At 39.0% G+C, this 16,706-nt stretch overlaps 1 protein-coding gene across 2 annotated transcripts in view; it reads left to right on the top strand.

The window, feature by feature from the left end:
* The window catches only part of rhpn2 (rhophilin, Rho GTPase binding protein 2), a 35,340-nt gene extending 19,466 nt beyond the window's left edge, over nucleotides 1-15,874 (top strand). The window contains exons 4-15 of one of the 2 annotated variants that reach the window (XM_047363315.1): nucleotides 237-312; nucleotides 1,091-1,168; nucleotides 1,366-1,490; nucleotides 3,111-3,277; nucleotides 4,874-5,061; nucleotides 5,166-5,322; nucleotides 7,102-7,221; nucleotides 7,352-7,546; nucleotides 7,961-8,037; nucleotides 10,665-10,811; nucleotides 12,715-12,870; nucleotides 14,051-15,874. In XM_047363315.1, coding sequence (XP_047219271.1) covers nucleotides 237-312; nucleotides 1,091-1,168; nucleotides 1,366-1,490; nucleotides 3,111-3,277; nucleotides 4,874-5,061; nucleotides 5,166-5,322; nucleotides 7,102-7,221; nucleotides 7,352-7,546; nucleotides 7,961-8,037; nucleotides 10,665-10,811; nucleotides 12,715-12,870; nucleotides 14,051-14,317 — 1,753 coding nt within the window. In that variant the 3' untranslated portion in view covers nucleotides 14,318-15,874. The remainder of the gene's footprint in view (nucleotides 1-236; nucleotides 313-1,090; nucleotides 1,169-1,365; nucleotides 1,491-3,110; nucleotides 3,278-4,873; nucleotides 5,062-5,165; nucleotides 5,323-7,101; nucleotides 7,222-7,351; nucleotides 7,547-7,960; nucleotides 8,038-10,664; nucleotides 10,812-12,714; nucleotides 12,871-14,050) is intronic. The other variant, XM_047363316.1, reaches the window with a different exon arrangement.
* The last annotated feature ends 832 nt before the right edge of the window (nucleotides 15,875-16,706 follow it).

The following is a 16,706-nucleotide window of genomic DNA, read 5'->3' on the forward strand; positions in this document are numbered from 1 at the left end:
ACATGATTATTACTAATCACTAAGTGTTGTTGACTTTTTTAACCTCAAGGATGTGTTGACAGCAACACATCCGTTTGTTTTAATGATTCTACTGCAGTTCTTTCTTCTTTTTGTTTACCTAAATGGTCCTGTCTTCAGCTGGTCCCATGTTTGTTCACTTTATTGACTTGACATCCTTGTTGCCTGGAAGCAAGCATGTTGATCATAAGATAAGCTTCTTTCTGTTTTGCTTCCAGGGAAACTACCAACATTCCCCTGATTGCTCTTGGTCTGAAGGAGACGAAAGAAGTTGACTTCTCTGCACCATTCAAGGTATAATACACAGGTCTTCAATTTCAAAAACTGTCTTGATTTAAATATATGTCCTAAAATATAAAATATGGGAAATTAGACATAAAAAATTGTTCACAATTAAACGAATATGTAGTTATATAGCATTGAGATTATTTTCTTTTCATGGACACGTAAAAATAACATCCCATCCTTAAGTAATCTGTGATAAAATGCAGATTTCCATTTTGTAAACATGACCCACTTTAATAGTCATTGTTTACAGTTCGGATTTAAAACGGGACTCCTTTCATTGGGGATTTGGGTCATTTGTCTGCACCACCAGCTGCCTCCTACTACATTATTAGTTGTGCCAATCACTAAGCTGGCATTGTTTTCACCTCAGCAGCAGGTGTGTGTGGGAGCTTTTTCAAAGTACTTTCCTGCAGCTACCCAGCAGGTTTAATGCTCTGCGCTTTTTATATGCATGTCTGTCAGTATAGCCACAGTTATAAAATCATTCCAAATTTGGTCAGTGGTTGTCGAGACGTCCCGAGTAATCGTCAAGCTTGGCTGCACTGAGGGAAAGTCCTCCGTTTATAGTGTGTCGCTTCCTGATCTGGATTCCTGTTGGTAATTGATCTGTGCACACACCTCGGTCTGAATCAACAGGTGTCGCCTGGCTGGCTCTAAATGAAAGCCTTTTAAAAAACATTCCTTCTGTGTTTAGGTTGGGTTTATGAGCAGAAAAGCCCCCAAAACTGCCCACAATAAATAAGTATATCTGTTATATTTAGTGTGACTCTTGTATGTTTGACAGGACTTCATCATGGAGCACTACAATGAAGACGGAAGAACTTTTGAAGAAGAGATTGCAGACCTAATGGACTTGCGACAGGTAGTGTTTTTAAAGGTTTTCTTCTAACAGCGGTTTACCAACACATTATTCACTACCTTTGGGTTAGGAAATAACCAGTTGTGTTGCTACCGTTCCAAACCAGTCTTCAAATGCCTGAAAGAAGTTCAAGTGCTCACACTGCACCCTCACCCTCATCATATAACTACATACTGTATTAAATCTGTTTTCTAACTTAGGCCTCCAGAACACCAAGCCGTAACGAAGCTGGGGTGGAGCTGCTGGCCAAATACTACAGTCATCTTCCTCTGATAGAGAACCGATTCTTCTCCCCAACCCACCAGACCGGCATCTTCTTCACCTGGTATGCACCAGTTACTACCAATTATTGTGCTTTGCAGAAGTATTCATACCCTTTAAACTTTTTCACATTTTGTCATGTTACAACCACAAACTGTAATGTATTTTATTGAGATTTTAGGTGATGGACCAACACAAAATAGTCCATAATTGTGAAACGGAAGGACAAGCGTTAAAGGTTTTTTTACTAATAAAGATTTGATGTGTGGTGCGTAGTTGTTTTCAGCTGCCTTTACTTTGATACCCTTAAATAAAATCCAGGTCAGCCTTCAGACGTTGCCCAAGTAATAGTTTACACCTGTGTACACTTTGTTCCCATATATAGCTCAGAGGTTTACTAGAGAACAGTAAGCAAACAGCATCATAATGATCAACGAGCTCACCAGACAGGGTGGGGATAAAATCGAGAGGTTTGAAGGAAATTAAAAGTGTGTGGCACAGCTGCAAACCTACCATCCACCTAAACTAGGGCAAAGACAGCATTAAGAAGCAGCCAAGATGCCTGTGGTAACTCTGGATGAGCTGCAGAGATCCACATCTCATATGGGAGAACCTGTTGAGAAGAAAGCCATCTGGCCTCTATGGAAGAGTGCCATGAAGCAATCTATTGTTGAAAGAAGGTCATAAGAAGTCCCATTTGGAGTTTGTCACACACCACGTAAGGGACACAGCAAACATGGATGATGGTGCTCTGATTAGGTGAGACTGAACCATGAAGTCTACATGGGAGACGCTGTGTAGCAGAAAACTTAACACCCCCCTCCCCTTCACAAGACGCCTGTCCCACAGTGAAACATGGTGGTGGCAGCATCATATCTGGGGATAATTTTCTGCAGCTCTTAATGAAGGAGTGCTCCTATGAGGAAATCACTCAGGGTTGGTTGAATAAACACGACAACAGCAACATATCCTTTTAATTTCAGTTTTGAAATTTTGAAAAACATGTATTATTTTCCTTCCACTCCACAACTACGTGCTATGTCCTAATAAAATACATTGAACATTGTGGTTGGATCCTGACAAAATGTTGAGTATGATGAGTATGAGGCGTTAGGGGGCGTCAATACTTTTGCAAGTAGTTGTATTTTGTGAAAAACTAACAAATATGATGTGCATTTATGCTTAAACCTTTAATTTTCATACTTTGTGCCTTTTTAAAAGTGATGTATTAAGTAAATAATGAACAAAAGCCAGCGAGCAGTCCTGTTCTAAATCAGCTGCTTTGAGCTCCTTTGTTGGGGGTTTTCAGTATTCCGACACCTCCTTAAGTCTGTGGATCAGCTAGTATATCCCTACCTAATGCCTCGCTTGCTTACAGGAGCCTTAAATGAAAAAGATTTACATTAGAGCCAGCTGTTTGTCTTCTGGTTGCTTTTTCATACAATAAGAGCTTCTAGATGTGGAGGAAAACAAATCTGCATAAAATACAAAAAGTAATCACTTATTATGAAAAACATGCAGCCAATATGAAATACGCATCAAAATAAAATGAAGCTTCTGAGTAAAGACCTTTTCGTCTTTATTTTGCTACTTTTCCTTGACTCTTTCTTAAAGTCACTATGAGAATATCTTTGAGCTGTAAACTGATCAGTATATGGTGAAAAGCTCTGGCTTTTTTCTGCAGGTACGACTCCTTCACAGGCGTTCCCGTATGCCAACAGAACCTTACCCTGGAGAAGGCCAGCATGGTCTTCAACATGGCAGCCCTGTACTCCCAGATCGGCACCCGCAGTGACCGGCAGACAATAGTGGGCTTGGGGGAAGCGATCTCATCTTTTCAAAAAGCTGCAGGTACACAGAAGTTGAAGTGATAAGACACAGTTACTCTAGTTATTCCTAGCACTTGTAGACATTTATACTTGAATAAATCTCTAAGGACATGGAAGTCAGGTCTGGGGAATCAGGGTTGTAACTATAATGAAATAGTGAAAGAAACTGTCACCTATAATTCTTTTACACTATAGAAAGAACAGTCAGTTAGTGTTTTCTTTGTATGGTACATAATCACAGTAAGGACACAATAGTATTGTTCAAAATAAACAGCATCAGTGCAAAGACGGCGTTTATGTCAGTTCATCAGCTGGCCTCCACCCTCTGGTGACTTTTTGAAGAGGAAGAATGAATGCAGATGATGTTTCTCTGGCTTCTTGTCATGTGACTGAAGTCCAAAACAGCATCAATAAAATAAAGTAGCTCTCCAACTCTCAAAGGTTTTCAAGAGGCACAGTCAGATCTTGACAGATATATGACTCCGCACTATAGTCAGTGTTGCACTGTAATTATAGCTCTCAACTTGACTTCAGTTCTCTTGCTTTGATGACTATTTCTTCGACTTATAATAACTAAAGCAATTATAGTGTGACAGGAAACATGTCCAACCTCAGAGTTGATTTAGTGGATTTGCTTCAGCGCTCTCTAGAGCGGTAGAAGAAGCCTGTTGAAGAAGCTTGGCGAAGCAATGTATTGCTCTGTTACTAAGTAGTGCATAACTTACTGTTGCCTGAAGGTATTCTTAAAAAACAAAGACATTTTTCTATTCATTAAAGAGGAGATTAATTACAAGGAAATGCTGCAGCTTTACTTTTAAAGACCGTGACAGTCTGCTGTCAGTCATTAATCAGATGTTGCAGATACACATGCAGAATACTTTGAAAGATTTCAAAAAGAAGAAACTGAATTTTATTTTATTCTGATTTTAGTCAATTCTGATTAATGTTGAAGAACTATGATTGGGGAAGATAAGAGCAGAATTCACAATAATTTCTCTAGTCTTTTTGCCGTGAGTCAGCATAAATTATTCATATTAGGAGCAGAAGTGACATCACGCCAAGTGTGTGTGAGAGCAATCACACACACACAAAATGATAAATTATTATAGAGGTCCCCTTTTAAACTGCCTTTATCATTTTTTATTAGCAGTTAGCCAAGTTAGTGCAGCTAACATTAAAACTGCAGGCTACTGTGTATTTCCTAGGGAATATAGATCCTTAACTTATACTTATAGGCTGCTAACATTTTTCCTAACCCAGAATGTCCCATTACACGCAGAGGTTGAAAGGTCAAAATACAAAAACAAAATAACTTTGGTGTACTCCTCTAACCCATCCTGTTATCCACTTTAAGTCTTGTTCTCTTGCTTTGACTAAGACTATATCTTTAGAGACAGAAAAAGATTTTCTTCCTGTAGGCTTCAGAGAAGAAGAACTACCAAGATAGTTTAGGAGCCTCTAGGATGAGATAAGCAGGGGAACTGCTGGTTGTTCCAACACTTTAAAGCAAGTCATACCTGCATATAGGCAATTCTGATCAACACAACTCGATGTCTTTGGTCATAAATGCCTTCAAGACGTTTTGTTGGGTTTCTGTTAACTCCAACATTTCCTTCAGGTATGCTAAGCCATCTCAAGGAAACCTTCACCCACACTCCCAGCTACGACATGAGTCCAGCCATGGTCGGCATGCTGATTCGGCTGATGATTGCTCAAGCGCAGGAGTGCATCTTTGAGAAGATTGCACTGCCCGGGATTCTGAACAAGTTCAACTCCCTGATTAAAATGGCCCAGGAGGCTGTTAAGGTAAATAGCAACAAATGTGCATGAACTTGTCCCAGTAGTTAGATTTTCTTCAGGTCATTGCTTTTAATGTCCACTTTGTTTTTCCATCATTCTTTTCCCGCCAGGTCTCAGAAATTTACGATCAGGTCCATCAGTCCATGATCCAGATGCCGATAAAAGACAATGTGCCGTCCTTCTGGTCCATCATGTCACTGGTCAAAACCAACCACTATCGTGCCATTGCACATCACTTTTTAGCTTCAGCACTGCTGGATCATGAGTGTAAGAAACCTTTCTCAGAATGTTTTTGTATTTTTCCTCCACAGTTTGAAGCTATAAAAAATGTGATGGAGAGAACAAGACAACCTCCTTTTTCACACCATCTCCATCAAAAAGACCAATATCTTTTATTCTACATGGTCCATGTTTTTATTAGAGCTTGCTCCAATCAGCTCTGTGTTTCTATACTGCCGCTGCCTAATGTTGAACTTGCAGTTCTTTGCCTTTAATACTACTACTGTTGGTCTTGCCAGATGACAGTCATCCCTAACACTATTACACAACAGCTATTTAAGGATTCACACACAGACACACAAACTCAGAAGCTTTATCCATTGAAACTGCCCTCAAAAGACGGTGGAGAAAAAAAGCCAAGGAAAGGATTTATAGTTGAGAAAAATATGTTTGGAACAGAGTTGAAATGTTGGAGGATTAAAGTGATGTACTATCGCTATTTCTGTCCACATAACCAAAAACCAAGTAAGGGAAAAGATGTTTAAGTGTGTAAAAAGCCATTCTGTGGTTGATAGCAATGCTGTTGTTGGTTTTGTAACTCTAATGGTTGTGTAATGGTGGTAATTGATTAGTTGCGATGTCTTGTACATTTCCACTGTCCAATGAATCCTTTGTGTTCTTTGCTGAGGCTAACAGCACATGTTGAAGAGGCTAAGATGAAAACAATTTGAACGGGAGCACATGAAAACACTAGAATCTTCCTAGAGGCTGACTGTAACTCTTGGACTAGGACACAGCTAAATAGAATAACATGGAAACTAAGCAGCTTTGAGTCTGGCAGCTCATTAACAAATTCCTGTGAGAAGCAATTAAGCACAGGACGGTGGAGAATAGAGAAAGGATCCAAGCATGAAACAGCATTAACTGATGACAGCAGTAGAATAGAGATAAAACACAAATACCAGCAAATAGTTCTGCCTCAGTGAAGCAAGCTGTATAATCCAAACCCATAGAAAGTTCTGCTGTTTGAAATGTTAATCAGGAAATACAGACCACTGTTTATGTTGATTAGATTCGTGATTTTACAAAAAAAAATAAGATAGTCTTTAAATTCTGGTTTAATCCTAATATTTACCAAAATCTGCAAAATATTTGAATGTTGTCACATATCCACCACAGTGTGTTTTATTGGTACATTATGTGATGAACCAACACAAAGTGGTGTAATTGTTTTTTTAATTCTTCTACAAATAAAAATCTGAATAGTGTGGTGTATATTTTTACTCTGCCTACTTTAATCTGATATCCCTACATAAAATGAAAAGTCACTGAACTGATAAAATCTGTTGCAACATGCAAAAAGGGCTCTTATTGGATGAAACCAAAGTGTGGCTTTTTAGCGGAAAGCAAACAATGTACCTGGCACCTTTCCCACTGTGAAACATATTGGTGGCAGCATCATGCTGTGCGGACGCTTTTCTTCAGCAAGGATGGGAAAGAAGTCAGAGTTGATAGGAAGATGGATGGAGCTAAATACAGACTTTAGACTGAGGTGGAGGTTCACCTTCCAGCAGCACAATGACCGTAAACATACAGCCAGAGAGCTACAAAGGAATTGTTCAGATCAAAGGATATTCTTTTGTTAAAATGGTACTCTGAGAAAACAAAGAAAACCATTCTTCAATTTCCTATCACTTGACAAACATGCTCTACTTTCTATTGGTCTATCACATGAAATCCTAGATTCAGCTTAGCAAAATTTAAAATGTCTAGCAGTTTAGAAATGACTGTTTCTCAGTCACAGATCGTTTTCTCCTCTGTGTTTAGTGGGTCCCAATGATGATGAGGATCAGCAGGAGAAGGCCTTATCTCAGGTGTATGATCAGCTCCCTGAGGGATGCTCCCCACTGGACATCCTGAAGAACAAAGATGAGCGTGAACGTATTGGTAAGTTAAGCACAGCAGGGGGAATAAACCTAACGAGATGTGGCCTTGTCTTGGCAACACAGATGGCTGTTTATGTGCATCTTTGTCCATATTTTGTGTATTTTTTTCCCTCTTTTATCTGTTTCTCTAGGTAAAGCTCATTTTCGTCGTGCCATCTCTGGTCACGAAGAAGCTCTAAGGAATTATGGTCTGTGCCAGCACCTGGACAAGCTAAAGGTTCTGCAGGAGATTTTAGAAGCCAGTCACCGGCGCTCACTCAACAAGTACAGTGACTATGAAAATGAGGAAGAGTTTCCTGACTACTTTGAAGCTCCAGACATCATCTGTGAGTCCTGGGGCTGTTTTAAAAGAAGCAAATATCCTGTTAGCTTTAGCACAGGATGTTAAGATAAGATTTGAGGAATCTAGTCTGTCTGTGTTAAGAGAAAACCTTGCAGTGATTGACTTAGCAACAGAACAATGACCTGAGTGTCTCCATAACAAATGCTTCCCAAGCTCAGAGACCATTGTGTTGACTTATGTGGTTTGTCTCTCAGGAAACCTGACATATAAAGCTTCAATGTTGTGTTCCACACCAGTTTTATTAGCTTTGATAAGTGACAGTTATCTTTGCACTCAGGTGATGTAATGTTTACACTGTTAGCACCCAGCCCTCCTCCCTGCAGGACAGCAGCTGTAATGTGCTGGTGACAGTACACATTGTAAATGACTGCATTGTTTTTGCTCCTCCTTTCCACAGCCAAAACAGAGCATAAAGCAGAAATGGAGCTTCCTGCTTCTACAAAGGTGAAAGTCATCGACTTTTTCCAGAGACTGGTATGTGGGCTACTAATATCCTTTCACTCGCAATTGCTGTTTTTCCTTCTGATACTATGGTTGGTTTATTCATTAAGTGGTATGAAATGGCTCTGGATTTGTGTGTCTATGACATGAAGGATCTTAGAATTGAACACACAGTTTTCTGCCACTTTTGAATACAACCAAGCAAGGGTGAGTCTCCAAGAAGCTCTGGCACATTTGGTCATGTGTGTGAAGGCATCTCATTTCCTAAGCCTCCTGGACTTTCATCCAACAAAATAAATGCAAATCTAATACTAACCATGGATGGAGATGGGTGGAGCTTGGTTGAAGCTTTACTCTGGGTATGGTGGTATAAATTGTGATGAAGCTAAGAAAAGTGGAACTTCTTATAATTTAATCATCTTGTTGGGTGGTAGTATTGATATTTTGAATTTGTTTGGGGAATTATGGTTAAGCCCACTGTTTCCATTTCATAAAAAAGTAATCAAACTCATTCTATGCCATTACCACCACATGCTTCAATGTATTTTAATGATATTTTATGTGGTAGACAAAAGCAAATAAATACATCACTGTGAAGCAGTTGCTGCTGTTTTACCTAAATCAGAACAAAGTCTTAAAAGATCTGCATGCATTAATCAGAGAAGCAGAGGCCTATGGTAAATCTAGAAGAGCTGCAGAGATAGATCCACAGCTCATGTGGGAGAACCCATAGACAGGACAAATATTACTCGTGCTCTTACAAATCAGACCTTTAGTAAAAAGTCGTAAGAACAAAGCCATTTTTGAAAGAAAACCATAAAGTGTCCATTTCCAGTTTGCCATAAGCCATGTAGTAAGCACAGCAACATGTGGAAGAAGATGCTCTGACCAAATGAGACGAAAATGTAAATTTCAGGCCTATATGGAAAATACTAAGCATGTGCACATTACCCTGAACACACCATCCCCACTGTGAAACGTGGTGGCAGGAGCGTCATGCGTTTCAGTATAGCTGGTCAGAATTGGTGGAAAGATAGATGGAGCTAAATACAGGACAACCCTGGACTTAAATCTATTAGAGGGTAAGGCAGAGATTCATCTTCCAGCATTACAATGACCCTATAAATGCGACCAGAGCCACAGTGGACGAGTTTAGATCAAAGCGTATTCATGTGTTAAAATGGCCGAGTCAAAGTCCAAGAGAAAACATTTGCAAAGCTGGCAGAGATGTAACACAAAAGACTTGTGGCTGTAATTGCAGCAAAAGGTGGTTGTAGAAAGTATCGTCTTAAGGGGCAGGATTAGAAGTGTAGGCAGCCCACCTTTACAGATATTTGCAAAATGAAAAAACCTTTTTGAAAACATGATTTGGATTAAATTGCACACTGCTTCTTGTTAGTGTATCACATAACATTCAAATTAAATACATTAATGTTTGTGGTTGCAATATGAAAAAATATGAAGGATTGGCGCAGCGCTGGTGGTGTAGGGGTTAGCATGTGACCACATACAGAGGCTATAGTTGTCGAAGCAGCCGTCGCGGGTTCGAGTCCCGGACCCGGAGACCTTTGCCGAATGTCTCCCCCTCTCTTTGCCCCTCCTTCCAATCTGCCTACTGTCAAAAATAAAGGCCTCTAGTGCCGAAAACATTCTAAAACAAAAGAAATGTGAAGGATTTCAAGTGGTATTACTCCTTTTACAAGGCTGTAAAAGGAGTAGCCCCCCAGCAGCAAATCCTAAGCTCCTCATGTTTAAACTTTGGAATTTGATTCTCTTTTGCTCATATGCTATGCATGACGGAATGTCACTATTTGCTATGTTATTGTGATAGGTCGACATCTCACTGATGCTTGAATTATCTGAGACAATTGCAGACATTAGGCTATGTCTCTTTGGTTAAACCCAGTTTACTACAGGAATCAGTTTCAGACAGCGGGGGGTAAAGCCTCAGACCATAAGTATCTCTGTTGTTCCTGTCATAAAATCCAACCCACCTCTTTATTAACAGCTTAAGCACAAGATTGTAATCTTTTCAAAGATAAAGAAGACTGCCAGATTAAAACTTCACAAATAAAATAAATAAATGTAAACATATTTCAGGGCTGTCTTTGTTGTAGAAACAAAATAAAGGAATAAAAGAATCTTCTTGGTTAAAGGGATGAAGGGGGGATTTATTTTTCCATCGAGTGTATGTGAACCTCTCTGCGTTCCCTGGTGCCAAATGTTTTTACACAGTTACATTTCCAACAGCCAAACACAATTTTCAACTATGAAACAAGGAACACTGGTGCAAAAGAACGTAAACCTTTGCATTCTGTCAGCATTTCTCACATGCAAAATTATAAGGAGGAACTTTTGAACATTTTGTTTTCTAAAAGAACTACTTCGGCGTTGTTCTTGTATGTCTTTTGTAAATCTTAATGTTCAATGAAGAGGGAATGTATATGATTACTTTTTGCTTAATTTGCAATGGAGTCTGGACCAAACAGGAATTTTCCTCTGATTGCTGCGTTTCAACAGGTCATATGTCAGTGAGGACACAAGAAACTGGAAAACCAGTTTGACCCCAGACATTTACCAATACAAAGCTCAACAGGAAAATTGTCCTTTGGATCTAAAAATCAAATTAACCCAAGCATTTCCACCTTGTGTCCTCTCAGGGCCCACTGTCAGTCTTCTCAGCCAAGCAGAAGTGGACGGCCCCAAGGAAGATCCATGTTTGTGCAGAGGACAGAGACCTGGGTTTTACACTGAAAGGAGAAGCCCCGGTTCAGGTGGTCTCATTGGACCCTCTCAGCCAAGCTGCTGTAAGTCAAATAGCATTCTTTAAAACTGACTGCACAGGATTTTACACTTGGAACGCCAAACTCAGGCATCAATACATAACGCACTGGCCACAAAACTAAAGAAACCAAAGTCTGCAACTCAAATTTCGGTTTAGAAAGTGAAGATGTGCATGGTGTTTCATCCAGCGAGGAGGAGCTGGAGGTCAGGTGAAAACATATCATAGAGCAGTAGCTTGGACACCTAACAGACCAACACTCTATAAAGGAATTTATAAGAAATTTGAGTGGATCCCAGTCTATCTGTGATCCACCACAGTGGTGACTGATCACTTGTGCCAAAAAGTTTAATTCTAAATGTAAATGTTGGGCTCAGATAGATGTTAGAATTTCTGCTCCAGTTGTGACCTACATGGTTACTCTGATGTGCACGACACGTCACTCAATCTCTTTAAGTTATCCATTTAGTTTTGTCAGTATTTGTTATTTTACCCTAATACATCCAAGCTAATTCTAAACATGTTATGGCTGAAAGGGAAATTAAAGTACTGATATATAATCAGACAGCAGCTCCTGTCTTAAGCTTACTCCTTCATTTGGCTCAGACCCTGAGAAAAGTGGAGTTAGTGCTGAAGCTAATTGTCATGGGTAGACAACTAATCATTTAGGTAATACTATTAATTTACCTGATACCATCTGCAGAGGTTTTGTGACAAATCATAAAAAGTAAAAACTACAGTAAAACAGTGAGTTTTAACAGGTGTTGCCTCAGTGGTCAATGGTACTGGCTCATTGAGCTGTTGTAGCTGTGAAATGCATTTTGTTGTTCTAATCCCTCAGTTTGTTTATTTCCTCCCTTGAAACCAAGTCTTCGGTTGTTTAATAAGCCAAAGGAGAGACTGTTTCTGGTGGGTGAAGAGTACTCTGTCAACCTGACCTATTTATTTTCACAAAGCTCACCCATGGCTGTCCGCATACTGGATCTTTGGGGAAAGTAAGAGCGTTCACTCTGTCCTTTTTCTGTGTCACCAATAAGTGGTCATACATCTATTGGACATATTTATTTCCATTAGGCTTCTTTTTGTCTAAAAAACTGTAGATTTTCCTTTTACAGCCTTTTTCTAAGTCATCATTCATGTATGGAAGTGAAATCGCTCTTTTTGTGTCAGAAAGTGTGTTAAAACTACTGATCAACTTTACAAAACATTAGAAAGGCCAATTGTAATTCATTTACATGTGATACTAGATTTTTAGACTTACACATTACAAAATGTGATGTGTTTTGCCCTCTAGTATTCTGCTTTGCCCAATATTTAAACAACCACAGTTGGCTTGGTTGCAGTGGGTAGTTTGGACACTTTCAGAGAATATAAAATAGGTTCAGATACTCACAAAATTGATAATGTTTGACTATTTAATTTGAATAAAGTCAGTCTCTAAAAGCTAAACAGGATTTACATCTAGAAATGTTAGAAGGTACTCCCCTCCTCTCTCCTGATACTCTGGCCACTTAATTAAATTAAGAAATGGGGAGTATTTACGCCCTAAAATCCTTTATAGCCTGACAGCTCATTAAGATGTGCTAACAAAAAGCAACCCTTAATAAGCTGTGCAGGTTATCCAAGGAAACAGATTAGTAATAGGGTATAAGCTTTACTAGGCCGAACCCTTAGCAACCTTTTAATAAAGCATTCTGCAGAATTTTCTATTTAGGACTTACTGATTCTGCAGAGATTACTGAACAGCTCAGGTGAATATAGAGCAAGCAATTACAGAGAAATGGTTCAACTCCTGCTTGTGGATATGGACTTACTGAGAAATAAAGTGCTCTGCTGCACACACACACACTCACCGCTGTGCTGATTGTAGCTGCCTTAGGGTAGAAAACTACCTTTCTAACTCTTGTTCTTTGACTTTTCTCTTTAAGGCTGATGGACTGAAGGAGGGTGACTATATTGTTGCTGTGGGTGACAGAGACACCAAATGGATGGGTGTGAGTGACATGATGCGACTTCTGAAAGATGTGGATGAAGAGGGGATTGAACTCCAGGTGGTCAGCATAATCGACAACAGCCCTACCATGGTATGTCTGGACCAATTACTGAGGAAATGATTAAGGAAGCTCTTATGAGACAGCAAAAATAATATTTAGAAATCAAGTATGTTCATGATGGAGCTTTCCAGTGCGTTACAAAAGGATTCATAACCTTGAAAATGTTCTTGTTAAAACCACAAACTTAAATGTATTTGACTAAGTTAATTAGCTATACCAAACAACACAAGTTAGCACATAATTGTAACATTGAAGGAAATGATCCATGGTTTAAAAAAAAAACAAATTGCAGATAAAGAATGGAAAAGTGTAACATGCATTTAATCTGATACCCCTAAATAACATTCAGTCCAACCAACTTTCTTCAGCTGGATGTTTACTACTTAACATCCAGCTGAAGAAAGACAAAGAGTCCACCTGTGTGGTGGAAAACTAACACTACACATCACTTATTACACATTAAATAGGGCGTTGGCAGCATCATGTTGTTGGGAATGCTTTTTTTCAGCAATAGCAAACGCGTTAGCAATAAGTAGGCTGGTTGGAGTACATAGGATGATGGATGGAGCTAAATTATGTGCAATCCTGAAAGAAAAACTACAAGATCCTGCAAAAATTTAAGACTAGTGTGGAGGTTCATCTTCCAGCCTTCGGGCTTAGTCAAAGTCGAGATCTACAGTAAATTCAACTGTGGCAAGACTTTAAAATTGATGTTTAGACTCTCTCATCCAGCGTCAGCTTTTTTGCCAAAAATTGTGTCTCTAGACATACAAAACTGGTAGAACCATCCCCCAAACAACTTTTAGATGTAACTTCAGCAAAAAGTATTGCCCCAGGGGGACTGAACACCAATGCATACTGCACCTTTTGGATTTTTAGTTTAAAAGGTTTTTAAAAACATTTATCATTTCCCTTCAACCTCACAGTGATGCACTACTTTGTGTTGGTTTATCACAGGTTTTTGAAATGTCCCAAACTGTAAAAAGTCACTGTAAATGGTAATGAATCACATTTGGTTTCTCCCACTATGCATACAGTGATGTGTGTACAATGATTGCATGTTAGTGTTACATGGTGTGACATAGTTTTTTTTAATGTAATGGCCACAGAAGCTATTAGTTCCATTAAACACTGACTAATTGCAGGTCCCCTATGTATTTCAGACTGATATGAAAAAAAGAATAAAAACTAATAAACTGTTTCTACCCAGCCAACAAAGAGTGCCACCTTCAGCGGAAACCTGCCCAAGACCTACTCCATGATCTGTCTGGCGTACAACGATGAAGAAAAGCCTTTAAAAGCCCGCAAAGTGAGCAAGAAGTCATCATTCCTCAGCTGGGGCCTGAAGAACAAGATGAAGAGTGCCAGCACCTTAAGTCTGCCAACAGCCGACCAGTCTGGTACTCTGCCCTGGAATAAACCCATTTCCACCTTCCCCAGCTCCAGTTCCTACAACAATGACAGTGCCTTCCACTGAGCTGGATGCAGGGTTCTAGTGCAGTGTGCACACTCAGCCTTTAGCCGACTACAGCGCTGTGCTGTACCCATACTGGATGTGTTTTGATACAGCATTGCTGCCCTTTTGGTGTTTCCACTCACAAGTATACAGCTTGTACATCACCAGCATTAAAACACATGAAAAATAATAACAGTGCCAAATACTGCACACAGGCTCCCTTGCTATTATATAGACCTAAGCTAGCTCTCCATCTTAAGAAAGCTAGGATAATGGAGAATCATTCCATTCCATGCCAGTATGTGAACAGCACGGTATGGCTGCAAACATAGTTCATCTAGAGACAAAGAAAAGGTTTGTGAGCACACCCATACCGGCGTCCCCTCCTTTGCATGGCAGTGGTTGTAATGTGGGCTAAGTGGTCTGCAGCATCACTGCATTCATGAAGGACCTTGTTACAAAAACTTTGAACAGCTAATCAGTGAGGGAAAACAAAATCTGCTGTGAAGTTTTTCTCATGTCTAGGAAATAGGAAGATTTTTAGAATGCAATATCTGATAAGCTGCTTAATCATACCTTAGTTTTGTGTTACTGTCTTTTTGTATTTGAGAGACAGCCTTTGAAGACGGTGTTTGAGCTTTGTGCCATGTCCGGAACACAGTGTAAATAGAAGTACATGTATTTTACTTTTACTTTTTACTAGTCATGCTCTGGCCCCACATGCCTCCACGTCTCTGATAGGCCAAGATGAATCATTTACCAATCTGATTTGTGTTACCCACCTTGGTCATTTGTAGGAAGCTGGAGCTGTGCGGCTTTGTTTATGTGAATCTGTATGTCGTCAAATCTATTTTAATAGAAGGGAAGAATGTGGTTCCACTGATGTTCGTGATGCACACTTGGACAGTAAGGAGTGGCTCGGATTAAAGCCCACAGTTAGCCTTCTGATCTGTCTCTATATGCCTTAATGTTAGTTACAACTCACATTTTACTGACACTTTGCAGTGTTGGACTCTTTATCTACAAAGTAGATTCTTTTATTCGTTTGATAATCAAATTATTTATATTATTAAAAAACACAAAATTAAATAAATATATATTCACCTTTAAGTTTAGTTCAAGTTCTAAGTTGTTGCTTGGTAGATTTCTGTTTCTTGGAGGAATGTATTTTATTAGCCTTGATAAACTTGTGTACTTTACCTTTTTGTCTTTGTAAAATATTTTGTTGTAAATGTTTTTAAACAGTTATCCTGATAAATATGTAATATTCGGTACTGTCTCTGTTTACTTTAACACTGTGTTTAAGTGCCATTTATGCTAAATCAGAAGTAAAATGTCACGTTGTTGTAGAAGACTGTGCAGTGATTGCTCCCTGTGGTGGATGGATATTAGATTTTTGTTTATACCGCAGTGTCTGGTGGTACTAGGTGCCTTGGTGTTTATGCAGAAGGTTTGGTCTCATCTTGCAATGCTTTCTGGTTGGCTCGCTCTATGTTCTGCACTTTGTGCTGCATAGCTGCTCATTGTTAGGTCATTGTCATATGTGTAAAATCAAATAAAACAGAACAAACAACGCAAGATGAATTTTCTGAAGTATTTGTCAGGCTTTTTGTATCTGGAGTCAACAACGCCGAGCAGATAGGAAATGTCTGGAATGAAGTTTGACCAACACACACCCACACAGCAGATTTTCAACAGTGTGTAAGTCAGGCTGGTATCACATGACGCCCTAATCCATCATTGCACAGACTGAGAGAAACGTGATTACATATTACTCATTTGAACTTTTTATGGCCTTAATTATTTAAAGTGTGGCTATTGGCTTTCGTCTTTATAAAGTTATCTTGCTGAACATTGTGCTTTACGCCAGCAATAAAATTATCTTTAATAAAATGTTACCAAAAAAGATCTAAATTTGAAGAAAAAAAATAATAGACTGGGCAAATAAATCAGTTTGTCTGGAGAAAGAAACTGAATTATTCTGTTCAACTAGAAAGCAAAGAAATAAAGAGGTGATGCCAACATTGCCTTATTGCAGTATAATATCACACTGAAAAATCTAGAACGATTCATCCTTTAATTACATTTATACAATAGGGAAAAGAAAATGCTTTTAACAAAATAACCCATGGCTCAGTTCTGGATACTTAACAGTCCTTGTAAAATAAATTTAACAATTATTCTTTTTATTTTTACTTTTTTTAATTTGATGAGAAACTTTCTGAAAAAGTTTTTAATTAGTTCTGAAAAACATTCCCTGGGGTATAAATAAGATGTGACTACGAGGCCCATTTACCTTTAAGTAACCAGCCACTAGGCTGGATGATGATCCATGTTCATTTTGCCACCACGTCATCAGGTTGGTAAGGATAAAAGCTTAGTGTTAGTGAACAGAAATAAAGAGTGGTAT

Source organism: Girardinichthys multiradiatus, chromosome 4 (genome assembly GCF_021462225.1).
Source record: "Girardinichthys multiradiatus isolate DD_20200921_A chromosome 4, DD_fGirMul_XY1, whole genome shotgun sequence".
NCBI lineage: Eukaryota > Metazoa > Chordata > Actinopteri > Cyprinodontiformes > Goodeidae > Girardinichthys > Girardinichthys multiradiatus.